A 25,509-nucleotide genomic window follows, 5' to 3' on the forward strand; every position below is an offset into this window, starting at 1 on the left:
TACAAAGTGGTAACTATTTACAAACACCATACAGTAGTTCCTACTAAGCCCAGTACTATGTAGGATGTACTTTTATTAACTTTGAATTTAAGAATTGACTGAATACTAAAAAAAGAAAAACAAAGTCGACAAAGTAATATCTAAAAACAGAACTGGACTTCGGAAATATTTGCATTTACAAAAAAGAAGGCAACAAATTTCGTTATGTTCTCCTCTGAAAGGCCCAATATTATGAGACCCCTTTCGGGCAGCAATGTAACAAAACAGTTGAATAGAAAACACCAGCAAATGAAGCAATAATATGTTACTCATACATATGCAAGAACAGTATCACATAAACACAGCAAAATGTTCCTTACTACAATTGCCTGCATGTACCTTATAGGATTTCACTATGTATTTATATAATAACACACTTTTATCAATTTGCAATCATGAGCGTCTTTTTACAAAACAAATTCACTTTGAATGAACATGCTGTGATTTGGCTTCTAAACGTTAAACACTATATTTGCGTTATCTTGTTTTGTAGTCATTTCCTAAGTCCCCCTTACAACACAGCACAGCTAAAGCAAACCTGCACGGCGGCGTAATGATGCTTTTTCAATCTCAATTAGCAATAACTAATTAACGAAATTGTTTTATGCTCAAGAATGAGGCACATCTTTCTCCCTCCTTCTCTAATCCCAAGTGTGATATATGGTTGATTGAATATCTAATTACTTCCTAATTGAATGAGCCCATTATAAATTTTTCACATGTTCAATCTAATGGTTTTGGTCCAGAAATTAAAGTCAAAGAAATTAAGTTGAACTGGGATTTTGCCAACGTTCGTAATGAGGAAGCTTTGCATTAAGAGTATAATTATATGCAAATGTAAGTATTTGGACACAGCGCTTATTATGAAAATGTGAATAGTTGTTACAGAATGCTGCCACAAATGGCTAATTTGGATGATGAACAATTTTCTTATTGAAGTTTACTTTGTAATTCAGCAATTGTCAGTAGTTTAAAAGATGCACTTTTATCTATGAGAGAAAAATAATTAAAATGTATAAATATAAAAGCAAAGATATCTACAGAGGAAAAATAGAATTTTTTTTTTAAATGGTTTAAGACAACTTTCCTTTACTTGGCTCAGAGTCCCAACTTATAGGGCACCTGTTACCAACACAAATAGAGATGAGCAAAGCTGCCCAACATTTCTTGCAAAATCAAATTTCACAGTGGAACATCCAATTTGCAGAGCTGCAATGTTCCTGTGATACAATATTACAGTGCCGCTTATCTTCCCCGCTCTGCAGAATGGTCATTTTTCATTATATTAGTAAATTCAAATCACACAAAATTTCTAGTCTAGAAATAGAGTTGCGATGACAATGGTAAATTCACTGTTAAGTGTGTCATTTTTGGGGGGTTGAAGAAGTGATAGTACAAGCACGGCAAAACATTGCAAAAGCATTAAACACTGCAGCTAAATTCACAAAATTCAGTTTATCTGATTTCATGTAACAAAACATATACTACTGAGTACTTATTGGTATATTAACTAGTGATGGGTTCTTCATAGTGTAACTGGTTTTCCAGGCGCCCTAACACTCTAGGGGGCCAATTCAGGCCTGTTCGTTCAGGTCCGAATTCAGCCGTTGTTCAATGGTGGTGAGGGGGCATTGCGCATGTGAGAATATGCGTATGCACAGACCCGGGAGTGAACGGATTTGGCGAGTTTCACACTCGATGAGCCATACGCTAATGGAGGGACAGAATGGAGATGTCACATGACATCAGCATCTGTCAGCATCAGTCCCCTTTTTGGCGATCTGCGACCGGAATAAAAGTCAGTTCAGACAGACATTTATTATGGAAGTAGAGAAATCATTCAAACGTGTGCGACCATCAAATGATGTTTCTCCCGTTTGGCCACATGGGAGGGGATGTGTTAGGGAACATCGCATGCTAACGATGGGATTCTGGCGCTGGCGGGGGTGCACGTTTGGCAGGGCGGTTTTCCTGTCCGCTAGGTTGCGAACATACGCAGCCTAGTGAACAGGTCTGAATCAGTCCCTAAGTCAGGCATTCCCAACCTCGGCCCTCTAGGCCCCCTAACAGTCCAGGTTTTTGTGATTTCTATGCTTGAGCACAGGTGACTTGGGGCCTAATCTGCAAATTTGCAGATGACTGTGAGTAGTTAGCCGCCGCCCAGACACAGCGAAAACCCCAGTTTCCGAGTGAATTGCAAAAATATGGCAATCTGCTATCCTGTCGCACATCCATACGCTATTCACTCAACATTGAATGATTGGTACTTGTTTCCTAGCACGGCACCCATCGGGGTTGATCGCATGCCTTAAGTTAAGGTACTTAAGGCATGCGATCGACGCGATGGACCTGATTTTCTGTCAAGTACCAGCTTAATTTACCGGTAAAGACAAAATCGCGTTGATCGCGTCCCATTATAAAGGGCCGCGATGCGACCGATGCGATCAACGAGATTTTCCCATAGACAACAATGTTAAATTAGTTTTAAAGTTTAAATCGCATTGATCGCGTCGGCCGCATGCCATTATAATGGCACCCGATGCGATCAATGCGATCAACCCGATTTTACATAGGGAACAATGGGAAAAGGGCCAATATGGGCAATTTCTCATTGTATATGCCCCCTCATGGGTATTAAGTATGGTTAATGGCCCCCCATTGTTAACGCCACCCTACTATTGACGCCAACCCGAAGCGTGGCAAACGCAGCGGTACGCATCCTCCGACCTTTTCATACCCCCACTATCCACGTTGGCGTGTAGTTGAATTTATATAATGTGGCGAGTGCAGCGAGCCACCGAGCCCGAAGCGTGGCGAGCGCAGCGAGCACCGCGAGGGGACGCGTATACCTGTGAAGTTATGCGCATCCCCTCATGGGGCTCACTGCGCTCGCCACGCTTTGGGCTCGGTGGCCCGCTGTGCTCGCCACACTATATGAAATCAACTCCACGCCGACGTGGATAGCGGGGGTATGAAAATGTCGGAGGACGCGTACCGCCGCCCCTCGCGGGCTCGCAGTGCTAGCCACTCTTCGGGTTGGCATCAATAGTGGGGTGGCGTTAACAATGGAGGGCCATTTCACGCATCAGGGGGGGTTTGCTATCTAAATGGGGGGTTTTGGGGCTTTTTACATTGAAATCAATGTAAAATTGGGGTCTCAGGGAACATTTTACATTGATTCCAATGTAAAAATCGGGTCGATGGCGTCGATCGCATCGCATGCGATTTGGTTGGAATGCGATCGATCAACGCGATTTTTGCGGCCCCGATCAATACAATTAAAATCGGTGGCGCCATGCTAGGAAACAGGTACCGAATGATTTTCCTAATCTGTGCAAATTTGAGAAAGTCTGACCCTTCCAGAACTCTGTGACAGATAAAGGCTGATCAAGGCTGGCGCTGATGTCAGACACCCTTCCTGAAAACGTCTGGGCATGCCTGCATTTTTTCTGACATTCCCAGAAATTGACAGGTTACTACCCCCAAACGCCGACTTCCTGTCCATCAAATTGCAAAGGGAAGTTAGATATTTTCCCAAATTTTGTCGCTATTTGGCCTCGTGCATGTGTGTTCCTATCTGTATGCATGCGCAGTCCTTCCATAATCGATAGGATTGCTAATTTGCACAATAGCGATCAGGTCTGAATAACCCCTTAATTGGTACACTAAAACCTTCGCTTGTAGTGTGCCTTGAGGACCAAGGTTTGCCTGGTCTGGTCTAGGTACTGAAGATATCCATACTTGTGCACAGATGATATGATACAACTGACAGAGGTAATAATTAAGTCACCTGTGAATAAGCAAGGATAACCTTAAAATTTTAGGGACATACACATAAGCGATGTGTGCTAAGCAATTTAGGTTAGGCAATTTCCTGGTGTCTAGCTCCTGACCACCCATACACACATAGCGATGTGTGCTAAGTGATCTGTGCTAACCACTGTGTTTTGTATGCCCTTTCTAGGAGATCTGACTAAATATTTAGTGCAAGCACTAAATATCTGAGCTGATGATGGCTTCGTGCAGGACCCCGAATCCCCATCATCGCTATGGGTTGTACACACGGAGCGATTTGTGCCTAATTGATAAGCGATCTAGACAAACCGCTTATATAATTGCCAAAACTCACCCCATGTGTATGCCCCCTTAGACTGTTAGGGTGCCTTGAGGACACAGGTTGGGAACCTCTGGGCTAGTGGGTTAGACTTCTATTGTTGACAGGAGAATTGTTCTTACCTGTCGCATTTAGTCATTGTTTTTTGGTATGAGGCATCTGGATATGCAATATACCTCCTCTCATTTTTCTGCCCTGGCCAAGGTGTGGGTAATGGATTCTTGCAGCTGCTGGACATGACTACCACCGAATCTTAATTTGACAGTACACTGGGAGCATTTACTGAACAGATGACACCATTTGTGCTGGCGGGGGTGCATGTTTGGCAGGGCGGTTTTCCTGTCTGCTAGTCCACCTGCAGCTGGGGATAGACATTGACCTTCAATGGTCATCAAACATCAATGGTTTGCCAGGCATGGTCGATACTTTTGCTATTGATGGCAGAGATCTGATGGTTCTCCTCCATTTATAACACTTAGATTACAATGTTTTTTATCCCCTCAATCAGCGGCAGCTGCAGTACTGATCTTGAAGTGCAGGGGGTGATTCCCTAAACACATATACAGTATACTGTACATACATGTTGACATGTATGTAATATATGTGCTGGATCAGTGGTGTAAGTTCTCACACTGCGCCCGGAGGTAGTATTGATAGTGGTGCCCCATCCCCAGTATTTATGCCCACCATATATACTACTGTATCCAATAAAAAATGTTTAGTAACCCTCAACTTTATCTCACACATTTCTCACCCCCTGTACCGCTCACCTCTGCATCATTCACAGCAGATCCAATCCACGGCGAGTCACGGGGGCCCTTTCAGTGCAAAAGTCCTGGGGTTACTTACCACAGCGGAGGGGCTCCCGGGAATCTGCAATAGTGGTCCTGGACTGGTGTCTACTCTCTGTGCCCCCCCTGATGGCTAAAGCCCGGTGGCAAAAGTCTCCATTGCCTCCAGGATTTACGCCACTGTGTCGGATCGATCCCCAGATGAATGCTGAAGACATCAGCATAAACTTGGCTTAACAGTGTGTAATGTCTTATGCTGACTCCTGGGGGCTACAAGGCACCCAATGCACTCAGCGCTGGTGTTTGGCCATACGTCGGGGTGTACGGTGCCATGAATAATAGGATGGTGGGAAATGACTGTAGAATTAATTGTTACCTTACTTACTTAACAACCCCTCATATTTTGGTTCAATGAGAGTTGTTTTACCAATGAAAAATTTAATTCTCCAAAATTTTTACTGAACTGCAACTGATTATTTTTCTATCTAAGTTTGTAAACACAATAATCAATATGATACTGGATGACAAACCTGGAACAGAAATCAGGAACAACTGGTCTGTATGGTGATGCCATGTGCCATTTTAAAATCTACAAAATTATGGGCCTGATCAGAACTGGTTGTGGAATTTCACAAAACTCCAACATCCGGCAGTAGTCTTTGAGCGAAGGACGAGGCTGCCGTACTCATCGGGTCCCTTCACATGATGAGCCCACACAAATTTATGGGCACATGGCTAAAGTGCGAACACTTCGCTACACAGCAAATTACTTGCATATTACTGACCGCTCCCTGGCTGTGCAGCCTAGATCCACAGCTAGCGCCGGCAGGCCAGCCATACATTGGCTCACAGTGGCTGTGAGTGACGTTATGCAGCCACCATGGACCTCCCCTACAGTTGCCTGATCAGACCTGCGATTTCCGGCCCGCTCACAGAAAATGCTTGGGCCTGCCCTTACTACTTTGCGTTGTTGCCCCGTTACTGCCCCCTGTCAGAACTTAAGTGTTCACATACATGCATTGGTGCATGCACAGATGTCCAAAAATCGTGATCTGCGATCAACTATGATTAACCCCCACACGTCTATTTTCTTTTAAATACACATCTCTAACAGAACAGAGATCATTTGTGTGAGCAACAAAGGTGCCAATTTATTTTTTCTAAAATGAAGTGGAAAAGGGTGTTTTCATACCCTTTTCATGTTATTTTTGTCTCACTTAAATGTATTAAAAGGCTTAAGTTCCATGAAAAACTGCTCCAAAACCTTTAAACTCTCATTTTTTTAGTAACCAGATCGGATTTCACAAACTTATAGTGGGAAATACGATCTGGCCAAATTTACTTTTTTTGTTTGGATAACCTTCAGGTTTTGGGTTCTAATGGGTTTTGCCAAAACAACCCCTAAATGTTTTGGGTTCTGATTTTTTTTTAAGAAAAGCATAAAAACTGATAAAATCGCAGAATTTGGGTTATTTTTTGCTCCTACGCTATTATTGACCTCAATAACATTCATTTGCACTCAATTCCAGTCTATTCTGAACACCTCACAATATTGTTTTTAGGGCAAAAGGTTGCACCAAGGTAGCTGGATAACTTTGCTATGCCACACAAGTGTGCGACACAAACACGTGGCTCATCTAGGAGTGGCACTTTAGCAACAGACAGGATGGCAGTTGGAAAAACTAGGCCCCAAATAGACCCCTATCTGTCTTGATCGTGTTTACGATGTGCAGCCGAGGAGCAGTGGGCGTTTTGTGCAGCACTGAGTTGTTCTGCGAGTGTGTATCTGTTTTGTCAGTTTAATACCCAATAAGACCCCTATCTGGCTTGATCGTGTTTACGACCAGCCAAGGAGCAGTGGGCAATTTGTGCAGCAATGAAATAGCTGCACTGCAGAGCTGCAAAGTAATGGAACCTACTGACCAGATATAACCTGGTATTATTTATACGGCAGAAGATGCACCAGCAGAGAGGTATTTTTTATATACAGCAGTAGATGCACCAGTAGACTGGTATTAATATTTATACGACAGCACCAGCAGAAAGGTATATATATATATATATATATATATATATATATATATATATATATATATATATATATATATATGCTTACATCTTTATTGCGACAAAATCATGGTCGATGTTTTGGTCTGATTCACAGACCTTTGTCAAGACAACAGGCCATAGGTACATGAGATCCTACTCCTACATGAGTTCTTTTATTGTCTATAGAGACCTGGTATACAAGTAGTTAACAACACATAACAACAGTGCACATATACTGAACTGAAGTGGACAGGTAGTACTGGCAGAGCAGACAGTGGCACTAGTAGGCACTGGCAGTCGCCCCAGCAGCAAAAAAAAAGACAGCTCCCTAACCTAACAAAGCTCTGCACAGTCACAGACTCCTATCCCTAACCCTAACAACTCACGAGTGACAAATTGTGCCTGATTGCCGCAGTTTATATAGAGGTCCAGATCTTGCCAGAATTCGGCACCGGACAATGACGTTTTGCCCGCGCGCCCGGATCCGAGTCAGGTGGGAGGCTCTGAGCGCTGCTCGGATCCGGGCTCGGATTAGTGACGTTCGTGCGGGCTTGGGTCTGGGAAATCCGAACCCGCACATCTCTAGAAAAACCATGCAGTAAGCCCAGTGATAATAACAATATCCTGAGATAGCATTATCTCATGGCTCACTGTGATAAGCCAGTCTCTGCACAGCTCACACTGACAGAAATCTGGCCATTGTGATCAATTATACAGGTATGTCCAATGGACACACAAGCTGATCACTGTGAAAAGGAGTGACAATAAAATCATACTGACCTAAACCAGTGGAAAAAAGACCGGTACTTTGGAAAGAGCTGCAAGTTATCAAGGCTCTCTGCTGCTGCTGTGACTTCTGGTGCAGTAAACTGATGCTGCAAAGCAGCATCTCACTTTACAGCATCGGAGGTCACAACAGCAACACAGGATTTGATGACTGGTAGCCCTCCTGGGGCACCAATCACCAGTTCCTGGGTCTGATAAGTACTGTATACTGTACTTGCAGGTGTATGTGTATGGTGGAGGGGTCATGGCACAATGTGGGCGCAGTCTAGGTAGGGGCTGCAGAGGCCCCAACAAGGCTGCAGTGTGCCTTCTCAGGGACATATTGTAGCTTTTTTTGCAAGCTATATCCATGCGATACATCCATGTGATCAGGGCTGTTATCGGAGGGGGACTGTTGGGACTCTGACTCCAGTCCCAGTATGAACAGAAAGGGGGCCCAGGACTGGAGTATCTCAATCTTTAAAAAATAAAGTTTACATCTCCCTTGAAGCAATATAGAGGTAAATCAGTGAGGCCAGTGCTGCGGACATTGCAGGTCTCACCAGGCACAATGGGGTTTCAAGAAGGGAAGGGGTTCCTGCCTTTTTTATCCTAAACCCCACAATTTCTGAGGGCAGCCCTGCATGCGTGTAATTAATTACTGCAATAAGGATTGTGTCGATATTATCACAACCGCATCCCATAGCTACATTCAGGGGCGGCACAGAGGATACTGTGCCACGGAACACCCTCTGTCAAGGGGCACCTCCCAACCTGAGTACAGTAACATCCCTGGCTCTCCTGATTCCTGTCCCAGAGGCTGCTGCTATTCATACATGTGACAAGATAGATGTTATAGTAAGTTTTATATTTATAGGTGCATTTTAAGGTTGTTTAGGTTATCTTTGTTCCACAAAAAGAAAAAATTATAAATGTAATTGTCTTTCAGGTGGGTGGAGCAATAAATTGTACCCAGACATTATTACACAATCCATACATCCCAACATGGGAGGGACAAAATCCTCTCTACATGTATATACCTCTTACAGTAATTTATGATTGCAATTATCTTTGCCCCCATGTCTTAAGTGCCCCCAAGCCTTAATCCGGCCCTGCCACATTCTCAGACGCGGATTGAGATACATTTGCCCCTATGGGCCAGATGCATCAAGCTTTAAAAAGTAGTAAAATATAGAGTGATAAACCAGTCAGCCAATCATCTCCTACCTACCATGTTATAGGCTGGATTTGAAACATTACAGATAAGAGCTGATTGGCTGGTTGTTTATCACTTGTCACTCTATCACTTTTTGAATCTTAATACATCTGGCCCTATGTGTGATAACATTGCCACAAAGCTAAAAAGGTGCTGTGTAAATAAGTGTCTCTTTCTCTGATTTTCTGTTTTCATGAGCACACAAAATAAAAAGGTAGTATAATTGTTAGAGATGTCTACAGAAAACACACCGATGACAAATGAAATTTATGAATTTGTCTTACTGGAAAGGTGATTTATAAGGGTAGCAGCAAACTGGTGTTTTATACATGCAGCATATGTCAACCACAGGAACTGAATGTTGACGTAGTAATAAAATAACAGTTAATGAAATATTTCTGTAATCAGGTTATATGTATGTGGTGGTAGAAAAGCAAAGCGGTTGCTTAATGTTTATACTTCTAAGTTATAAAACAAAATTCAACAATCCATTGTTTAAAATAAAATTAACGGCTTTTGAGAAAACAAAGCTACAGTAGGTCAAAAGTTTGCAGTCTTTGTTTCTTTGTGGAGAAGGAACGGTTTTCACATATGACCCCAGACTTTTTCAGTAAATCACTATTTTTATCCTATGAATAATTATTCCGTACTTTATCTTGAGCATTGTCTGTCATTATCTTGCGTGCACGGGCAGTACGGATGGTGTAATCGTTTGCATTACTGCCTCACAGCACTGAGGTCATGGGTTCGATTCCCACCATGGCCCTAACTGTGCGGAGTTTGTATATTCTCCCCGTGTTTGTGTGGGTTTCCTCTGGGTGCTCCAGTTTCATCCCACAATCCAAAAATATACTGGTAGGTCAATTGGCTTCCAACAAAATTAACCCTAGAATGTCTGTGTGTGCGTGTACATGTGGTAGGGAATATAGATTGTAAGCTCCACTGGGGCAGGGACTGATGTGAATGTTCAAATATTCTCTGTAAAGCGCTGCGGAATATGTGTGCGCTATATAATAAACTGTTAATAAATAAAGTATAGAGTATCTGAAGTGCAATCTTTCAAAAATAAAGTTTACATCTCCCTTGAAGCAATATAGAGGTAAATTAGTGCGGCCAGTGCTGCGGACACTGCAGGTCTCACCAGGCACAATGGGGGTTCAAGAAGGGAAGGGGTTACTGCTTCATGCTGGCACAAGTGGAGGAAGCAGTGGCATTAATTCTACAGGCGTTAGCGGGAACCACAGTGACACAGCAAGCGGCCAGACATACTGTAGAGGAACCTGATTCCTGACCGAACACTAGTCCTCCACTACTCCATAATATAAGGACACGCATACCGCTCACTTCCACTCCACTCGTAAGTACTGTGGATATTTCAAATTGAGAGGAGGGGGTACTCATAAATTAAAAGCCTAATCAAGGGGTATGGGAGAGAAAAAAGGTTGGGAACCACTTGTGTAGAGTGACATAGTGAGTGTTAGAAGTCTGCTTAGCTCATGAGACCTAGATAATACTTGTTATAAAGATGTTCCAGCATCAATGCACCACTACACATTTGCAACATACTGTACACTCACCCAAACTCTTTCACAAAAAGAGTGTAAACATTGGCACTAACCAAGTTTATTTCCACAGGTACCACTAATTTATTTATTCCATTTTATTCTATTTACATTTACGTTTAACTGTAGACTGCAAAGCTCATTATTAAATTAGACACAATATATAAGATAAAATCACTAGCGCTCCTCCGCCCAACAACTTCAACATACACTCACCGGCTGGTGAGTTGTATGAAACCCCATTCCATTCCATCTCTGCTCCATCATCAGAGCACATGTAACAAAAAGTGTGGCTATACTGTACCTTCTATCTCTAAGTAAACCGACACCACTGGTAACTGTCCTGTTCAGAATTTGAGTCCTCCACTGGTGCATTTCTATACAACTCTGCAATATCAATACCTGCACACAAATCATTGTGCCCTAATCAACTAACCCTCATGTGCTGATGTGACTTCTCCCAGCTTCTTTCCTAGGGCCTGATTTAGAGCTGCACACAAAAGCAAATGCAGCGGCATACAGTACATTGGTATTGCACTTCTGTGTGTTTATGCAAATGGACTTCAAACTCCGTCCTTTGTGTACATTCATGCAGACTAATGTGCAAGGACTGAGACGCAGACTTTTAGTGGACATCCTGATATGGTACTATGGATTGCACAGTCAAATATTGCACCATCACTATGGCAGGTCCATCTGATTGCAACATTCTATGCTTGTGCATCTTGGAATGCAGGCGCTTGGATTGTCATACCAGCGGCACTCTCATAATATGCTCACTGATCGGCCCATTTTTGCTTGCATCACTAGCCACAACTCAGTCACTGACTGGGAACACCCGCCACATTTCTGATATCGCCTGATCTGAACACAACAGCGCCTTTGTGCATACACTGTGTTACACAGGCATGCACAGTTGCAAATAATCGCTCAACTAAATAGTGGAGGCTAGATGAGGCTGGCTCCATCTGTACATAAAAATTGACATTAAGGCCCTTATTCTGATCGGTGCGGCCGGAGCCGATTATGCGGCCAGGACCGTGCGTGCGAAACCCCGCCTTCCAATACGGATCGCCAACTCCGTCCGTTTGCGGTAAGAAGCTGTCCGAACGGACCGCACGTGTATTTTTCACGGAATACGCCTCCTCCATCTAAGGGAACCTCCTCCATCATTCGATGGTCGCAGACCATCGAATGCAGGACCGTGTGCTCCACCAGCACCCGCAACCTCAGACCACACGGACATTTTTCCGTGCAAAAGCAGGGATCTGAGCGGGCAGCTGACATCCGGCGATGTCATATGTCCGCCCCCTACACGTGCGCCACGGCCGCATTACCATACGTACGCCCAGCGTTTGCATGGGAACTCCCATGAAACGCGGGGCGTATGCATATGGTAATGAGCCCAAATAGCCCTTCACGCCCCTCTCCACCCCCTGTTCGGAGTGTTCACATTTCATGCGGGATTTGGCCGTACGCCCCGCTCGCACATGCGCAGAGACGCCTCTGCACATGCGCAGACACAAAACATCGGCGGGCCGAACGCACGCGGATATATCCGCACCGATCAGAATAAGGGCCTAAATGTGGACTGCTCCCAGTGTGGAATGGGGTGGGATGACATCTTCTGTTCTAGTGTTGGCTATAACAGCAGTGCACAAGACCACCCCCCCCCCCCCCCCTTCCCTCGCCAGCACACCACAAGCATTTATGAACAGCAGCACAGCCAAATAAAGAAGCTGCTGCTTCTTTATATGAATGCTCCAAGGGAGGGGGCTGCCTCAGTGACAAAAAAACACTAAGGGGGAAATTTACTAAAGGAAATTTGTAAAAAATAGGTGTATTTGTATCCAGAAATATACTTATTTTTGACATTTACTATTCCGAAAATACGGCAATTCGTAGTCGTATTGATGTGCTATCAATACGACTATGAATTGCCGTATTTTCGGGATAGTAAATGTCAAAAATAAGTGTATTTCTGGATACAAATACACCTATTTTTTACAAATTTCCTTTAGTAAATTTCCCCCTAAATGTTAGCGTGTTATCAGTCAGCATGCTACACTCTGACAATCTAGGCAACTTCCTTGGCACATACAGATGGGCTATTCAGTGAACATGGAACAGAGGGTTAGGGAAAATTTACTGAGATGATATGAGTACAAATGCAGTCATTCATACCTATTCGAATTGTAATACGGCCGGTCCTGGGCATAGGCTAATTTACAGTCAGCCGAATGTGGCTGATTGGCTGTATGGAATATGGCTGGGTCAACCGTATTCGGCTGATACAAATGGCTACGCCATCAATAGAACGCGGCCATATGCGGCCATAGTGTTCTAGCTGATCGGCAAATTTACCATAATTCATACTGGTGAATTCGAATACGAATTTACCAGTTTTCGGAAGTGCAAAATTCCCAAATTCTTAAAGGCCTTAATGCCAAAAGTAATATTATATTCCATACCATATATCTGGGCTATCTGAGCCATTTGTTCATCCACTTAAGTGGTATACATAACACTAGGATTCTGTGAAGTGCTATGATTATGTGAATGTGTGTAATATGAGCTCCTTCAATGTACAGCACTGGGGAATCTATTCATGATTTAAAAAGTATAACAATAAAAATAAGATAACATTTCTACAGCCACAGTTTAGACCTTTTAAGGGAATACCTATTGATGTAGGATTTGTGTCAATCAATATAAATTCTACATCAATATAAGTGAAAACATTAGTGGGTCCTTTTAATGGTACCTTACAGTAGGTGTAATAAGGCCCATGCATCAGGGTAATGCCCTGTTCTACCGATGCCTTGTTTGGGAATCAGGTAAATCCAACATGTTCAAAATTCTCAATCCGCTATTTACCATCAAAACATTATTGGGATTGTCAAATTGTGATTTTTATCATGATGGATTATGCAGATTCCTCCTATGAAATTCCGATCATCGATGTCCGCTGAAGAGCTTGTTGATTACTGCTTGACAGATCAGATCGGCAGAACAGGCAATGGCATCTCAGATGTATGGCCCCCACTAAACACAAAAGCATGTTTTGAGGAAGCAACATAGATTTGGACCTTTCGGGCCTATATATAATTTGTTAAGTGGCAAATCATATGTTTTTTCCCATCCGATCCAATCCGATGCATGGTCCCATGAGTGTCAGTTCAGAGCCCCTAAATTGCTAGTGCTGCACTATTAATTTATCAGAATCACATGGAATCGGATGGAAAATGGAGTGCTTTTGTTCAAGTGATAATATCACATGCAATGTATCGCAGGAAGCTAGACTGAGGCTTCTAGCACCCCTAGCTCACTTATCCAGCCCAACAGATATATCTTATGGTACCACTGTATACATAAGATCTATATCATGCGATTTATTGCGGCTTGATCAATCGTATGCAATATATCTTATGGCACAAGAGGACATTGTATGGAATCACACCCGGGAAGATCCAGGGGGAGTTCAAGAAAAATCGTATCCGACTTCAGGGTCAGACGTATTGTTGGATTGTATGGGCCCTTTAGCCTTTATCAGTATTTCCAACACATTAACTTTGGTCTTACAGATGCATTGAGATATCATAAAGGAGGGTATCCAATTACGTGCGATGAAACATTGGAACAAAATGGGAGTTTATCACAATTTTTTCCTAATGTTTCACCAATTCTTTTGTACTGTGTATCCAATTAGTTCTTATGTATAAAAATACTTTTTTTGTGTGCGAAAACATACAGGTTCAGTGAAACCTCTGTGTTTTTGCCGTCGCAGCCATGAAAAGCCATGGGCAAAGCAATTACCCACAGTCAATGATTGAGGGTAATTTGATACCGCTCAAAGATATTTTTTCTCCCCCATAAGCAGCAGGAACTAGCTACACATCATACCATGGGCACCTTTGCTGTCTGCAGTAAAATACTACTAGCAGGGAGGTAAGAGATGATTTATCAATGTCGGCAACCATGAAGTTTCTATATGTATTTGCTTTTAAACTGAATCAGAATGACAAAAAAAAATTCCTTCCTGTAAGTGAAACATTTTAAACTATTTTGAGTTATGGGTTGGGAATTTCATTACATTTGGACCCTAACATTCTCTTTTCTCTCAAACATGCAAGGTTCGAATTGGATGACACACCCATTCAAAGTTTTACTGCACAACTGGGCAAATATGTGTAAATATTTTATAAACATCTTTTTATTATTAGAGTGTGAAACAATATTGTTTAGAAATTGATAAACAACTGTCAGATAAATCTGTATATCATAAACTGTCTTGCGATCCCACCGATGAATATAAAAGTTTTCTTGATGCATTACTGTTGGATTCTGTGAAAAGAGGTTTTATTTCTAAGGAGATTTGTGACTTTCTCATGACTGACTTCCCTGTGGTACCGATCCTGTACACACTCCCGAAGATACATAAAAATTTGGAGACGCCACCTGGGCGTCCAATTATATCAGCAAGAGGATCTCTCTTTACCAATGTTGCTGAATTTTTGGACTATTTTCTTCAACCGTGTGTACAGGATCGGTCCACCTATTTGAAAGATACTACAGAACTGTTGTTGCTACTTGGTAATTTTGGTGAAGTACCTAACAATACGTGGTTGATAACTATGGATATAGTGAGCCTTTACACTAGTATACCTCATTTGGGAGGACTTGATGCTGTAAAGAAGTTACTAGTAGATAATCCGTTATATACAGGCCCACCTATCCAATTATTTATTTCACTTTTGTCCATTATTCTTAAACAAAACTATTTTTTCTACAATGACACATTTTACAGACAAGTTAGCGGCTGTGCCATGGGTTCGCCCGTGGCTCCGGCCTATGCCAACTCGTTTATGTTTGATATAGAACAAGATGCATTCTTTACTAGGGATCTGAGGGATAGAATCCTGTGTTATAAGAGGTACATCGATGATGTGCTTATTATATGGAAGGGTGATCCCAACGACCTATGTGAGAGGATTAATGAGGTGAACGGATGGGACTGCCCAATCAAGTTCACATACAGTAAGAGCTTAGAAGAAATCCCATTTCTAGATGTGTTGATTAAAATTGTAGAAAACCGTATTGTAACTACACTGTACACCAAGCCTACGGATCGCAACACACTTCTGAAAGCAGACAGTTTTCATCCTTCTAGCACAATTTCTAGCCTGCCTTACTCGCAATTTTTAAGGGCTAAGAGGATTGTAAGCGATCCAGTTGAGCTCGAGTCAGTTTTGGATGACATGACATGCAAGTTTTTAGATCGAGGTTATACTGCAGATATGTTGAAAACAGCTAGGGCTAAACTTGAACTAATTGATAGAGAGCAAACTTTGCTCAGATCCTCTAAAAAATCCAGTGAGAACACCATACACTGGGTCCAACAATATAATACGGGTCACAAATCGATTCATAAACATACTAAACAACTTTGGCCAGTTATTGCAACTGATAGAGATCTCCCTACTTTGAAAAACACTAAAATTATGACTAGTTACAAGAGGGGTAAGAACCTAAGGGACTGGTTAGTCCGTCCGGATGTTACCCCGCTTGTACAATTTGACCCCAAAATACAATATAAAAGATTGGGGTGTCATAAATGTACGGGTTGCATCACTTGTAGCCATATGATAGCATCCAGATGGTTTTTTCACCCATACAACGGGAAAAAGTATACGATCAGGTTCCCCTTGGGATGTGAGAGCTCCTTCGTTGTATATATGGTAAAATGCCCTTGTGGCTTATGTTATATTGGAAAGACGGTGCGGGCATTCAAGGAAAGGATGGCCCTGCACCGTTCCGCAATTAGAGCAGCCCTAAGAGATAAACATTCTGATCAGCCACTAGCCAGACATTTTCTTGAGGCTAAACATAATATGGCTAACTTCAGACATATTATAATTGATCATGTACCTTTAAGTAAGAGACGGGGTGACAGACACAAAAAATTGCTTCGTTTGGAAGCGAAATGGATTTTCCTTCTAGACACTGTCAAACCCAAAGGGCTAAATGATCAGTTGAATTTAAATGTATTCTTATTCTAAATAATAACTGTATAATATGTATGATCTTTATATTTCTTGCTTGTCATGCTTAACTGGCCCGTGGCCATCTGGAGTGATTACCCTCCCTATTTATACGCTTTGAATAATGTATGTTATATCCTTCCATGACTTGTACGTTTTTTCTTTATATCTTATTTACGTTATTGTATTCTGTATTTTTTACATATTTTCTTTTTTGTTTTGATTATTATGGTGTTTTATCAGCCATCTTGGCGTGTATTACCATGGCAACTAGATTACTCTGTCCCTGCAGTACGGCGGCATACGTAACAACGCTCTGTGGGCGTGTGTGCGCCCCGTCCTTGGAGTGACGCGCTGAGTGTGGTGGATACGTGTCATCAATATGCGCTGAATCTCCGGGGTAACGGGACGCTTCACGCAGACCCGGAAGCGCTGAGTAGCGATGCCGGCGGTGATGTAGTGACTGATTACTTGACGTTGCACCTGGGACACGCTGAGGTCTTTTGGCGCCACACTTTTGGTATTTAAGGTGAGCATTCACACTGTTGCAATTGTATTCATTTGCTGTATGCTGCCTGACGAAGGGTAATAAACCCGAAAGCTTGCACTACTTTGGCGTGTGTCTGAGTAATTCCTGAAGAAAAATCCGTGGGTGCCGCCTATTGGACTGGTCTATATATATATATATATATATATATATATATTCAGTATCTATACTCTAATTAACAACGGTACTTGTGTATTATAGCGGCGCCCCCGATGTGCATCGCGCAATGTTTATATTGCGTCGCATCGCATGCCATGCATCGAGTACCATGCGATGTGACGCGATTTTTGCCCCCTATGCGATGAAAGATCGTATAAGCACCATAAAGGGTGCTTTTAAGCACTCTAATGGGTGCTTACAATGTGAAATGCACCCCCACGCCACCCCCCCCCACTATAAACGTGAACCCGAAGCGTGGCCAGCGCAGCGAGCCCGCGAGGGGCGGCGGTACGCGTCTTCCGACCTTTTCATACCCCCACTATCCACGTCGGCGTGGAGTTGAGAATAGAAAGTGTGGCGAGCCCGAAGCGTGGCGAGCGCAGCGAGCCCCGCGAGGGGACGCGGATACCTTCACAGGTATCGGAGTCCCATCGCGGGCTTCACAGGTATGCGCGTCCCATATAAATACAAAGCTAAAAAAAAAAACATATTGGCCCAGCCACTACATGTAACATCACTATAATTACCACCCATTCCTCTGCCATGTTTGTTCTTTCTCAATGAAGGTCACACAGAACAATCAGAAGGAAGATGTTTCAAGCCTTGGAAAGAGATATAGCTCCTTAAATATCAAACAAATTCTACATTGTATAACACTGCCCAGGCTTGAGACATACAGTATCCCTTCTCGGTATCTGTTGTATTCTGCTGATATAGAGGGATTATATTCCTGAGTCACCTTAATATTTTGAGAAGTCGTTACAAAAACAAGAAATTTCATGTTCCACTATGAGTTAAGTTTTTCATTCAGATGTATTAACATTTGTATTGTATTTAAACAATAACACTGTGAAATCAAATAGGAAAATATTAATACTAAACATGATAATAGATTCAAACTATCTGGATTACAGAACAGGAAGAGGTAAAATTCTGCACTGTAGGCATTTCCTCTTAGAACGATAAAAGGTTGCACAGTATGTGTAATATGTTCTGTTAAAAGCCTTCAATTGGAAGAGTTAAGAGCAATGGCACAAAAATTTACATTTCCCAATATTCGTCCAAAGGAATTGTGTGAAAAGCTATAAAAATATTTAGTATTTAAATTTAAATAGTAAATGCCAAAGTCAATAAGTTGCATAAACCCAATATGGTGAAATGTATTTATAAATATTGCATTGAATGGGTTGTTTTAAAGCCAAATTCACAAACTTCAGAGACTACTTTTGTAATTATGTAGTTATTAACAGAAATGTAAAATAAAAGCTTATTTAATTAACTACTGCATCCAGAGCCTGTATGCTAAAAACTGATAATGTTGACACCACATTCACCAGTGATGGCATGAAATCTGGAATTAACCTGGATTTTATCACAGGTTTAAAATCACTTGTATCCATTTATGAAGATGGAGATAAGAAAATATGACCATTCCACTATTTTTGTTTAATGTCTAGAGTTTTAGCCCAAGCTGTTTAACTAACATTTTCCATTCATGTTACACAATACACATAAACAACAGAGCAGTTAGTTCTAGGCACAAACACACTGCAATCCCACTGTCATGTAAGAGCAGTCACATTGGAAAACTTTCTGGTTGAGATGGAAGTTCTGTAAAAGTTGTGAGGTTGCCCAAAGTAACCAATCAGATTCTATGTCTTATTTATTTTGCACCTTCTAGAATATAATAGATAGTATCTGATTGGTTGCTATGGGAGGGACATCCCGTCTTAGTAAATTTACCCCGAAGTGTAGGAACAAGGGGTGTGGTATGACTGCCCAACAGAGGGGATCCTGACGGTCAGTATCCCAATGTCGGAATCCCGACGGTCAGTATCCCAATGTCGGAATCCCAACTGCTGGTGCTCCTTACTCGCCACGCTGCAGGCTTGGTGGCTTGCTTTTGCTTGCCACAGGTTCTATTCTCCCTCTATGGGGGTCGTGGACCCCAACAATAGCCCCTGTCAGTCAGGACCCCCCTGTCAGGCAGTCATCCGGCACCCGGGCACAAGATAGTAGCTGGAATACTGGAGATCAGTATTGGTTATATACCGACCACCTGGTTCATTGTGAACATTTTAACACATACAAAACTGCCAATTCTTTAATACAGTTTTTAATATTGCAGCATATGTTGTTATGACCAATATAAATAGATTGATGTACAAAGCAAACAGAAATAATTTATAATTAAAGTTATTTTTAGCATAAGAAATATTACATAAACGGAAATGCTGTTGTTATTTTTATTTTATTCTGAATGTGAAATCAATATTCTAATACATTAAAACAAGCTTTTCTAATAACAAATAAATATACTAATAATAACTTGTGTAACTGAACAACATAAAAACCACCCAAAATATGAAAAAAGGTAATCAAAGAAACTGTTATGAATACACAAGGCCACAGAAATTTAAAGTAAAATATTCTCTATTTGAAACAAACACAAATATAATGTGAGTATACAAACTTGATTAACTATAGCACAGGTTCTCAAATTGGGTCCTCACGACTCCACACAGTGCATGTTTTGCAGGTCGCTTCACAGAATAAGGTAAAATAATCAGTTCCAACTGTGGATATTTTTAAATCTGTCAGTGAGTTATGAATGCACCTGAGCACCTGCTGAGCGACCTGGAAAACGTGAACTGTGAGGGGTTTGAGAACCAATGAACTACAGTGTAGTTGAAACTTGATTAAATCTGTAGTCGAAAAACATTCACCAATAATTTTGTCTGGGTGAATACAGTTAACATTAGTGCATTATGCTAAAAAGAAATAATATCTGTAAATTTCTATCTGTTAAAATTCAATACTTTAAACCCCCCCCCCATAGATATAAAAAAAAGCCACAAAATGTATTCACTAAAAGTCCGGTTTCCACCCCTTGATGCCAACTTCCTGTCAATCACGTTGTGAACGGGGTGCGTATAGAAAAAGTTGCAGAATTTCATCGCAGCATGGCCTTGCATATGTGTAACGTGACCCGTACGCATGTGCAGTGCGATCAGGTCTGAATAGGGCCCTATTATGACAGTGGTATAGAGACTACAGACTATTTTATATGGGCTATTAATACTCTACTATTGGGCAAGAGTAACTGACTGTAGATTTTAAATGGTTATTGTATGTTGTCACATAAGTTTTTGTTTATATTTGTTGATTTTTTTATATTGGAAATCAAAGAATAAAAACATTTGGAAAGGGTAAGAACCCATCTATATTGAAATTAATAATTACAAGCACACTAATGGCTGCTTGGTAACTAAATCCAGCCCAGCAAAAATATTAAAGCAGCCCGGGGGGGTAGTAGCGCTAGTGACATGGGGGGTGGGGTGGTAGTAGCGCTAGTGACCCGAGGGGGGTGGGGTCAGTAACGCTATTGGACCAGGGGGTGGTGGAGGGGGCCAAGGGTTGCGGGGTGGTAGTAACGCCAGTGACCGGAGGGGGAGTGGCGCTAGTAACGCTACTGACTGGGGGGAGATAGAGAGGCTACTGACCTGGGGGGCGGTTCCTACTGCCACTTACACGGCTTCGGTGCCACATTCACCGCACCATTCCCGGCGATGCTGAAGCAGTAGCGGGTGATGTGATGAGGTCAAAGCCACTGCCGGCCACGGCCATATTTACTGTGGTCAGCATAGCCAGGCCAAAGGGGAAAATCGGCGGTCCGGTGGAGGGAAAAAGTGGCCAAATCTGGACCGGCCCACCGGGAAATGGCCCGGTTTCCCGGCGGGTCAATCTGCCCCTGTACACCACTAATTGAAAATAGCCCATTGGTTTCTTACTAAGGTACACTATGAACTTATACTTTTTAAGCACTATGTATTGACTAGAAAATATTAAGTTCACTGAAGTGGAAAATCAGTGAAATTAAAGATTTAACATTCATATACACACTATATTTTAATATATGCCGAGGTTGGTATTATATTAAAACCACAAGTCTCAGCATGTTCAAGCTGTCAGCGATTGCCAGGATTTGGTGGGGCTTAAAAATATATTTTATTTTTATACTTTACTTACCTAACAGTGGCACATCATCATTCATATTGACTTTTATAGGCCTTTGTAATAATTTAAATGTATAATTCATTAAAAAGAATGGTAAATCTGACACATCTGACTGGTTTTCAAAAAATTTGTCTTGAAACCAATAAGATTACTTTGTAGATTTCCTTTATTATTTTGCAAATCACCATTTATCGTTTTTTCTCCATTGTAGAAAGCAATGATTTTTTTGAATGTAAGATGTATGACAAATTATTTACATTTTTTTTTTTCAAATTAAAAATCTAAATGTAGATTTGCATTTAGGTAATAGGTTTGGTTAACTGCAAAAATCCATTTTACCTCTAAAACAAAATAAGGGTGAAATTTAATATGATGAGATATTCAGAAAGTGAGAGATTTGGTAAGAAATCTCCAGTTTTTTTTAAAGCGGCAATCATTTACACTTTACAATCAAACTGGTTTTGCAGTGTAAATGATTGCTGCTTTAAAAATACAGGAGATTTCTTACCAAATCTCTCACTTTCTGAATTTGTCATCCTATTAAATTTCACCCTAAGTTTCTGTGAGACTCAACAATTGGTAGATCACCCCATAAACCTACAAGCAGAGTATTATTGCTGACAACCTTAGAAAAGTGCACTGTGGTGGAATCAAACATAGTGGTAGGGCAAGTGATGTCACAGCAGCTCAAAAATAGCAGTATAATATGTTTGAGCTGTATCAGATCTCATTATCACACACACATATATATATATATATATATATATATATATATATATAATTAGCCTTTTTATATGTCAGCATCTTGAAAATATGAACACTATAATTTCACTTCATTCACATTTGTACTATTGTTGTAGTTAGTTTACATAGCAACAAGCATATTACACTGCAGTCTACAGAGAATATGTAATACTTCACAGCATTCAAAGTTATATTTAAATTGCCTACAAAACATGAACTACGGGTCTATTTTTGTCAGATGGTAACTACCGTATCACTAGTATTCAATGACCCTGGCGGTGAGCTATGACGGTATGACGACGAGCCGTGCTGATAGCTCGTCATCAGTATTCAACTCCCTCCCATTCACTTGCCATTTCCACCTAGCTGGTTCCTTTCGGCGATGTGGAAACGGCGAATGTGGCCATTAAAACGGTGGGGCTCACCACAAAATGCAGTGAACTCGCTGCATTTGCAGCAAATCTCGTCATTCAAGGGAATCCTTGCCGACCTATGATTGTTCGACTGCGAGGGTGGCTTTGCCTCGCCTAAAAATAAGCCATCCTCGCTGTAGAGAACCCCCTTACTGTAGCATTGAATACCGCCCTCAGCTAGTATAGGAAATATTATCTATTTTTATGCAAAAAAAATGTAATTGAATTTATATAACAAATGTGAGCGACGCTGGTAATTTTCACGGATATTTTGCACATTTCTCACAGATATGGTGGTACTCAAAGGGTTAATATTGTTGACAGTTTCTTTGTGAGTGTCTTTTCCAATGCTAATTGGCAAATAGGTAAGGAACATTTCTAAATTTTAAAATCTTATAGAGTGGGAAAAGGAAGAAAGTTAAGCAAGTTACACATGAGGAAGTTAAGGAAGAACAAAATTATGCGACCTCTTAAAAGCCACACTTTTCATATATATGGATGAGAAATATTAATATTATTCTTTTTACATTCATAAGTAATCTTCTGTATAATAAATAAATGCAAGTACAGGTGGGCTCATGCTATATTGCTGGAGTCACGCCAAACAGCCCTTCTTGGGGCGCTAGAGGTCCTGTAAACTCAAATATGCATCATAGTTACCATGTCATGTGACAACTTCACTTCTCAGGACTGCACTGCAAATGATATACAACATCTGTGTGTGATTGAGTCTGTGCGCAAAGTGTGAAGAGCAAGCGACCTTTATTCATTCCAACCATCTGCAATTTTGTACACATTTGAAAGTAATTAAATGTGGTTAAAGCCACAGCCCACTGCGAATAAGATGCAAATTTAAAGAAAAAGCTGCTATACTACACTGCAGGGGCAACTTGCTCTCACCAAGAATCCAAGAATCTCATGGTGTATTGAGACTAGTGGGGTATTCAATCAGTACCGATATTTCCAAAAGTCGTAAATATCATCACTTTTCACCAGTAATAGGTTGAATTTACATTAGATCTATTAAATCTATGCCAAATTTCCAACGGTTGGATAGCCCATGGATTGGTAAAAAATGCTGCTGATTGGCGAAAACGGATACAAATTCAAAAATTTTGCATCCGCTTTTGTCAATGAAGATTCGACTTGAATCTCCATAGGCGAAAATGGATGCTAAATTGACGAAATCACTGCCTTTTATTGCTGATCCGCGGCCGGATTGAATAGGTGTGAATTTCCCCCTAGGTGTATGAGGACACATCTGTGACAGCAGTCTACTAATAGGGAAAACACCACTTTTTTTCTTCCATTTTTACAATGAATTTAGCTTTTGGAAGGGGTTGTCAGTAAAACTGAGGTTTCTAAGGATGTGCCTAGAATTTTTTTTTACTGATATGGTTGGCTTCTGAAGTATGCAGTACAGTATGCTTATAGGATAATGCAATGCGTTTGTTTCTAGTGTTCTGTGGCCCTACATACAGATCCCATTGATACTTGTTGAACGGTAGGAAACCCATTGTCAAGTAAGATCAGTTTTCTAGTATCATTGGCACCTGAAAATATTTACATATTACACATTAACATGCAATTAACAAAAAATAATGTTTCTTCTCCTACCAAACACTAGAGGGAAAACAGTCTTGAAAGATCTAATGCCTCAGTGCAATGATTCAGTGAAACAGAGTACTAGACATATGCAGGTATTACGTTCAGTAACCAAGAATGGTTTTCTTCCGCTTAACAGATTTTTCTTTCCAATTAATATTTGTATGTGTGCTCTACAGTATGTGGAAGAAACATCCAACAAAGACTTCAGTTAATGCGGTTCCAGCCATGACGAGTCTCACACTCAGGTTTCCTATCAAGGAAACAAAACAAAGATAATAAAACATTTGGCCTCTAGTTTTAGTTAAAGAATGCTTAAAATTCTTACAAGTTTAACGAGTCTTTGTGAAAATACTATACTAATTAACTTTGTGAAGACAACAGTGTATTGTTGAGTGTTTCCATGGTCATAAAATGAGAGACTGTGAAGTTGTATGACCATAGACAGTGACATTTTACAGTCATATAGTAATTTTTCTTAGCCACTCATAAGAATTCAATCTGGGATTCCGATTGTCGAAACGTCCCAACAGTTACAATCCCGGGACACTTTCTTCTTATCCGACAGTGCCTCGGCAGTCAGAATTACATTTTTCAACTGTTGAGTGTTGGAAAGTCCATGGATTGCTGAAAACGGCAGCAAATTGTTGAAAAAGGGCCGCAAATTCGACAATCCATGGCCGTTTCCAACAAAACAGATCTTGAATCTAACAGCCTTCAATGTGGTTAACAGAAGAATTGAATAGGTGAGTGCCGATATTTCCCCTGTCAAGAAATATCGCTGCAGATTGAATACCTCCCATAAGGTTAAAACAAATCTAATATCATAACTTTATTTGAAAATCAGTGATAAAATATAACATATTCTAGGGATTTTTTTCTTTACAAATTTATCATAGTTTAATAGATTTATAACCTTAGACCTTTTTCACCATACCTACTGTACTCACATATAATGTTCCCTTTGATTATTGGAAGGCAGCTCGAATAATCCTGTCGCTCAGAGGTTGGGTTGGTCTAAAATTATCTGCCAGTATTCCATCACTTTCATCCTCAAGATCTGCTCCCTTTATATGCATCCTCAATCGTCTGAATTCTTCAATCTTTAAAAAGAAAAAAAAAAGAAAAAAATTCAGTTTAACTCCAGGTATAATTTGAAACAAAATTAGAAAACATGGGTAAATTTATCAAAATGGGAGTTCTATTGAAGATGGGATGTTGCCCATAGCAACCAATCAGAGTCTATCTATTATCTTCTAGAAGGTGCTAAATAAATAAGAAGTAGAGGGTGAAATTTAATAGGATGAGAGATTCAAAAAGTGAGAGATTTGTGAAGAAATCTCCAGGTTTTTTTTTAAAGCGGCAATCATTTACACTGCAAAATGAAACTGGTTTTGCAGTGTAAATGATTGCCGCTTTAAAAAACTGGAGATTTCTTCCCAAATCT

General features: G+C 41.0%; 1 protein-coding gene across 2 annotated transcripts in view; it reads right to left on the bottom strand.

Annotated features, from left to right (window-relative positions):
* Positions 1–23,202: 23,202 nt before the first annotated feature.
* The window catches only part of CA8 (carbonic anhydrase 8 (inactive)), a 109,003-nt gene continuing 106,696 nt past the window's right edge, over positions 23,203–25,509 (bottom strand). For both annotated transcript variants that reach the window (XM_083187148.1, XM_083187147.1), the window contains exons 8-9: positions 25,013–25,165; positions 23,203–24,315 (exon numbers count right to left, since the gene is read on the bottom strand). In XM_083187148.1, the coding sequence (XP_083043274.1) occupies positions 25,031–25,165 (135 nt within the window). In that variant the 3' untranslated portion in view covers positions 23,203–24,315; positions 25,013–25,030. The remainder of the gene's footprint in view (positions 24,316–25,012; positions 25,166–25,509) is intronic.

This window comes from Crinia signifera, chromosome 5 (assembly GCF_055691185.1).
Source record: "Crinia signifera chromosome 5, ASM5569118v1, whole genome shotgun sequence".
Taxonomy (NCBI): domain Eukaryota; kingdom Metazoa; phylum Chordata; class Amphibia; order Anura; family Myobatrachidae; genus Crinia; species Crinia signifera.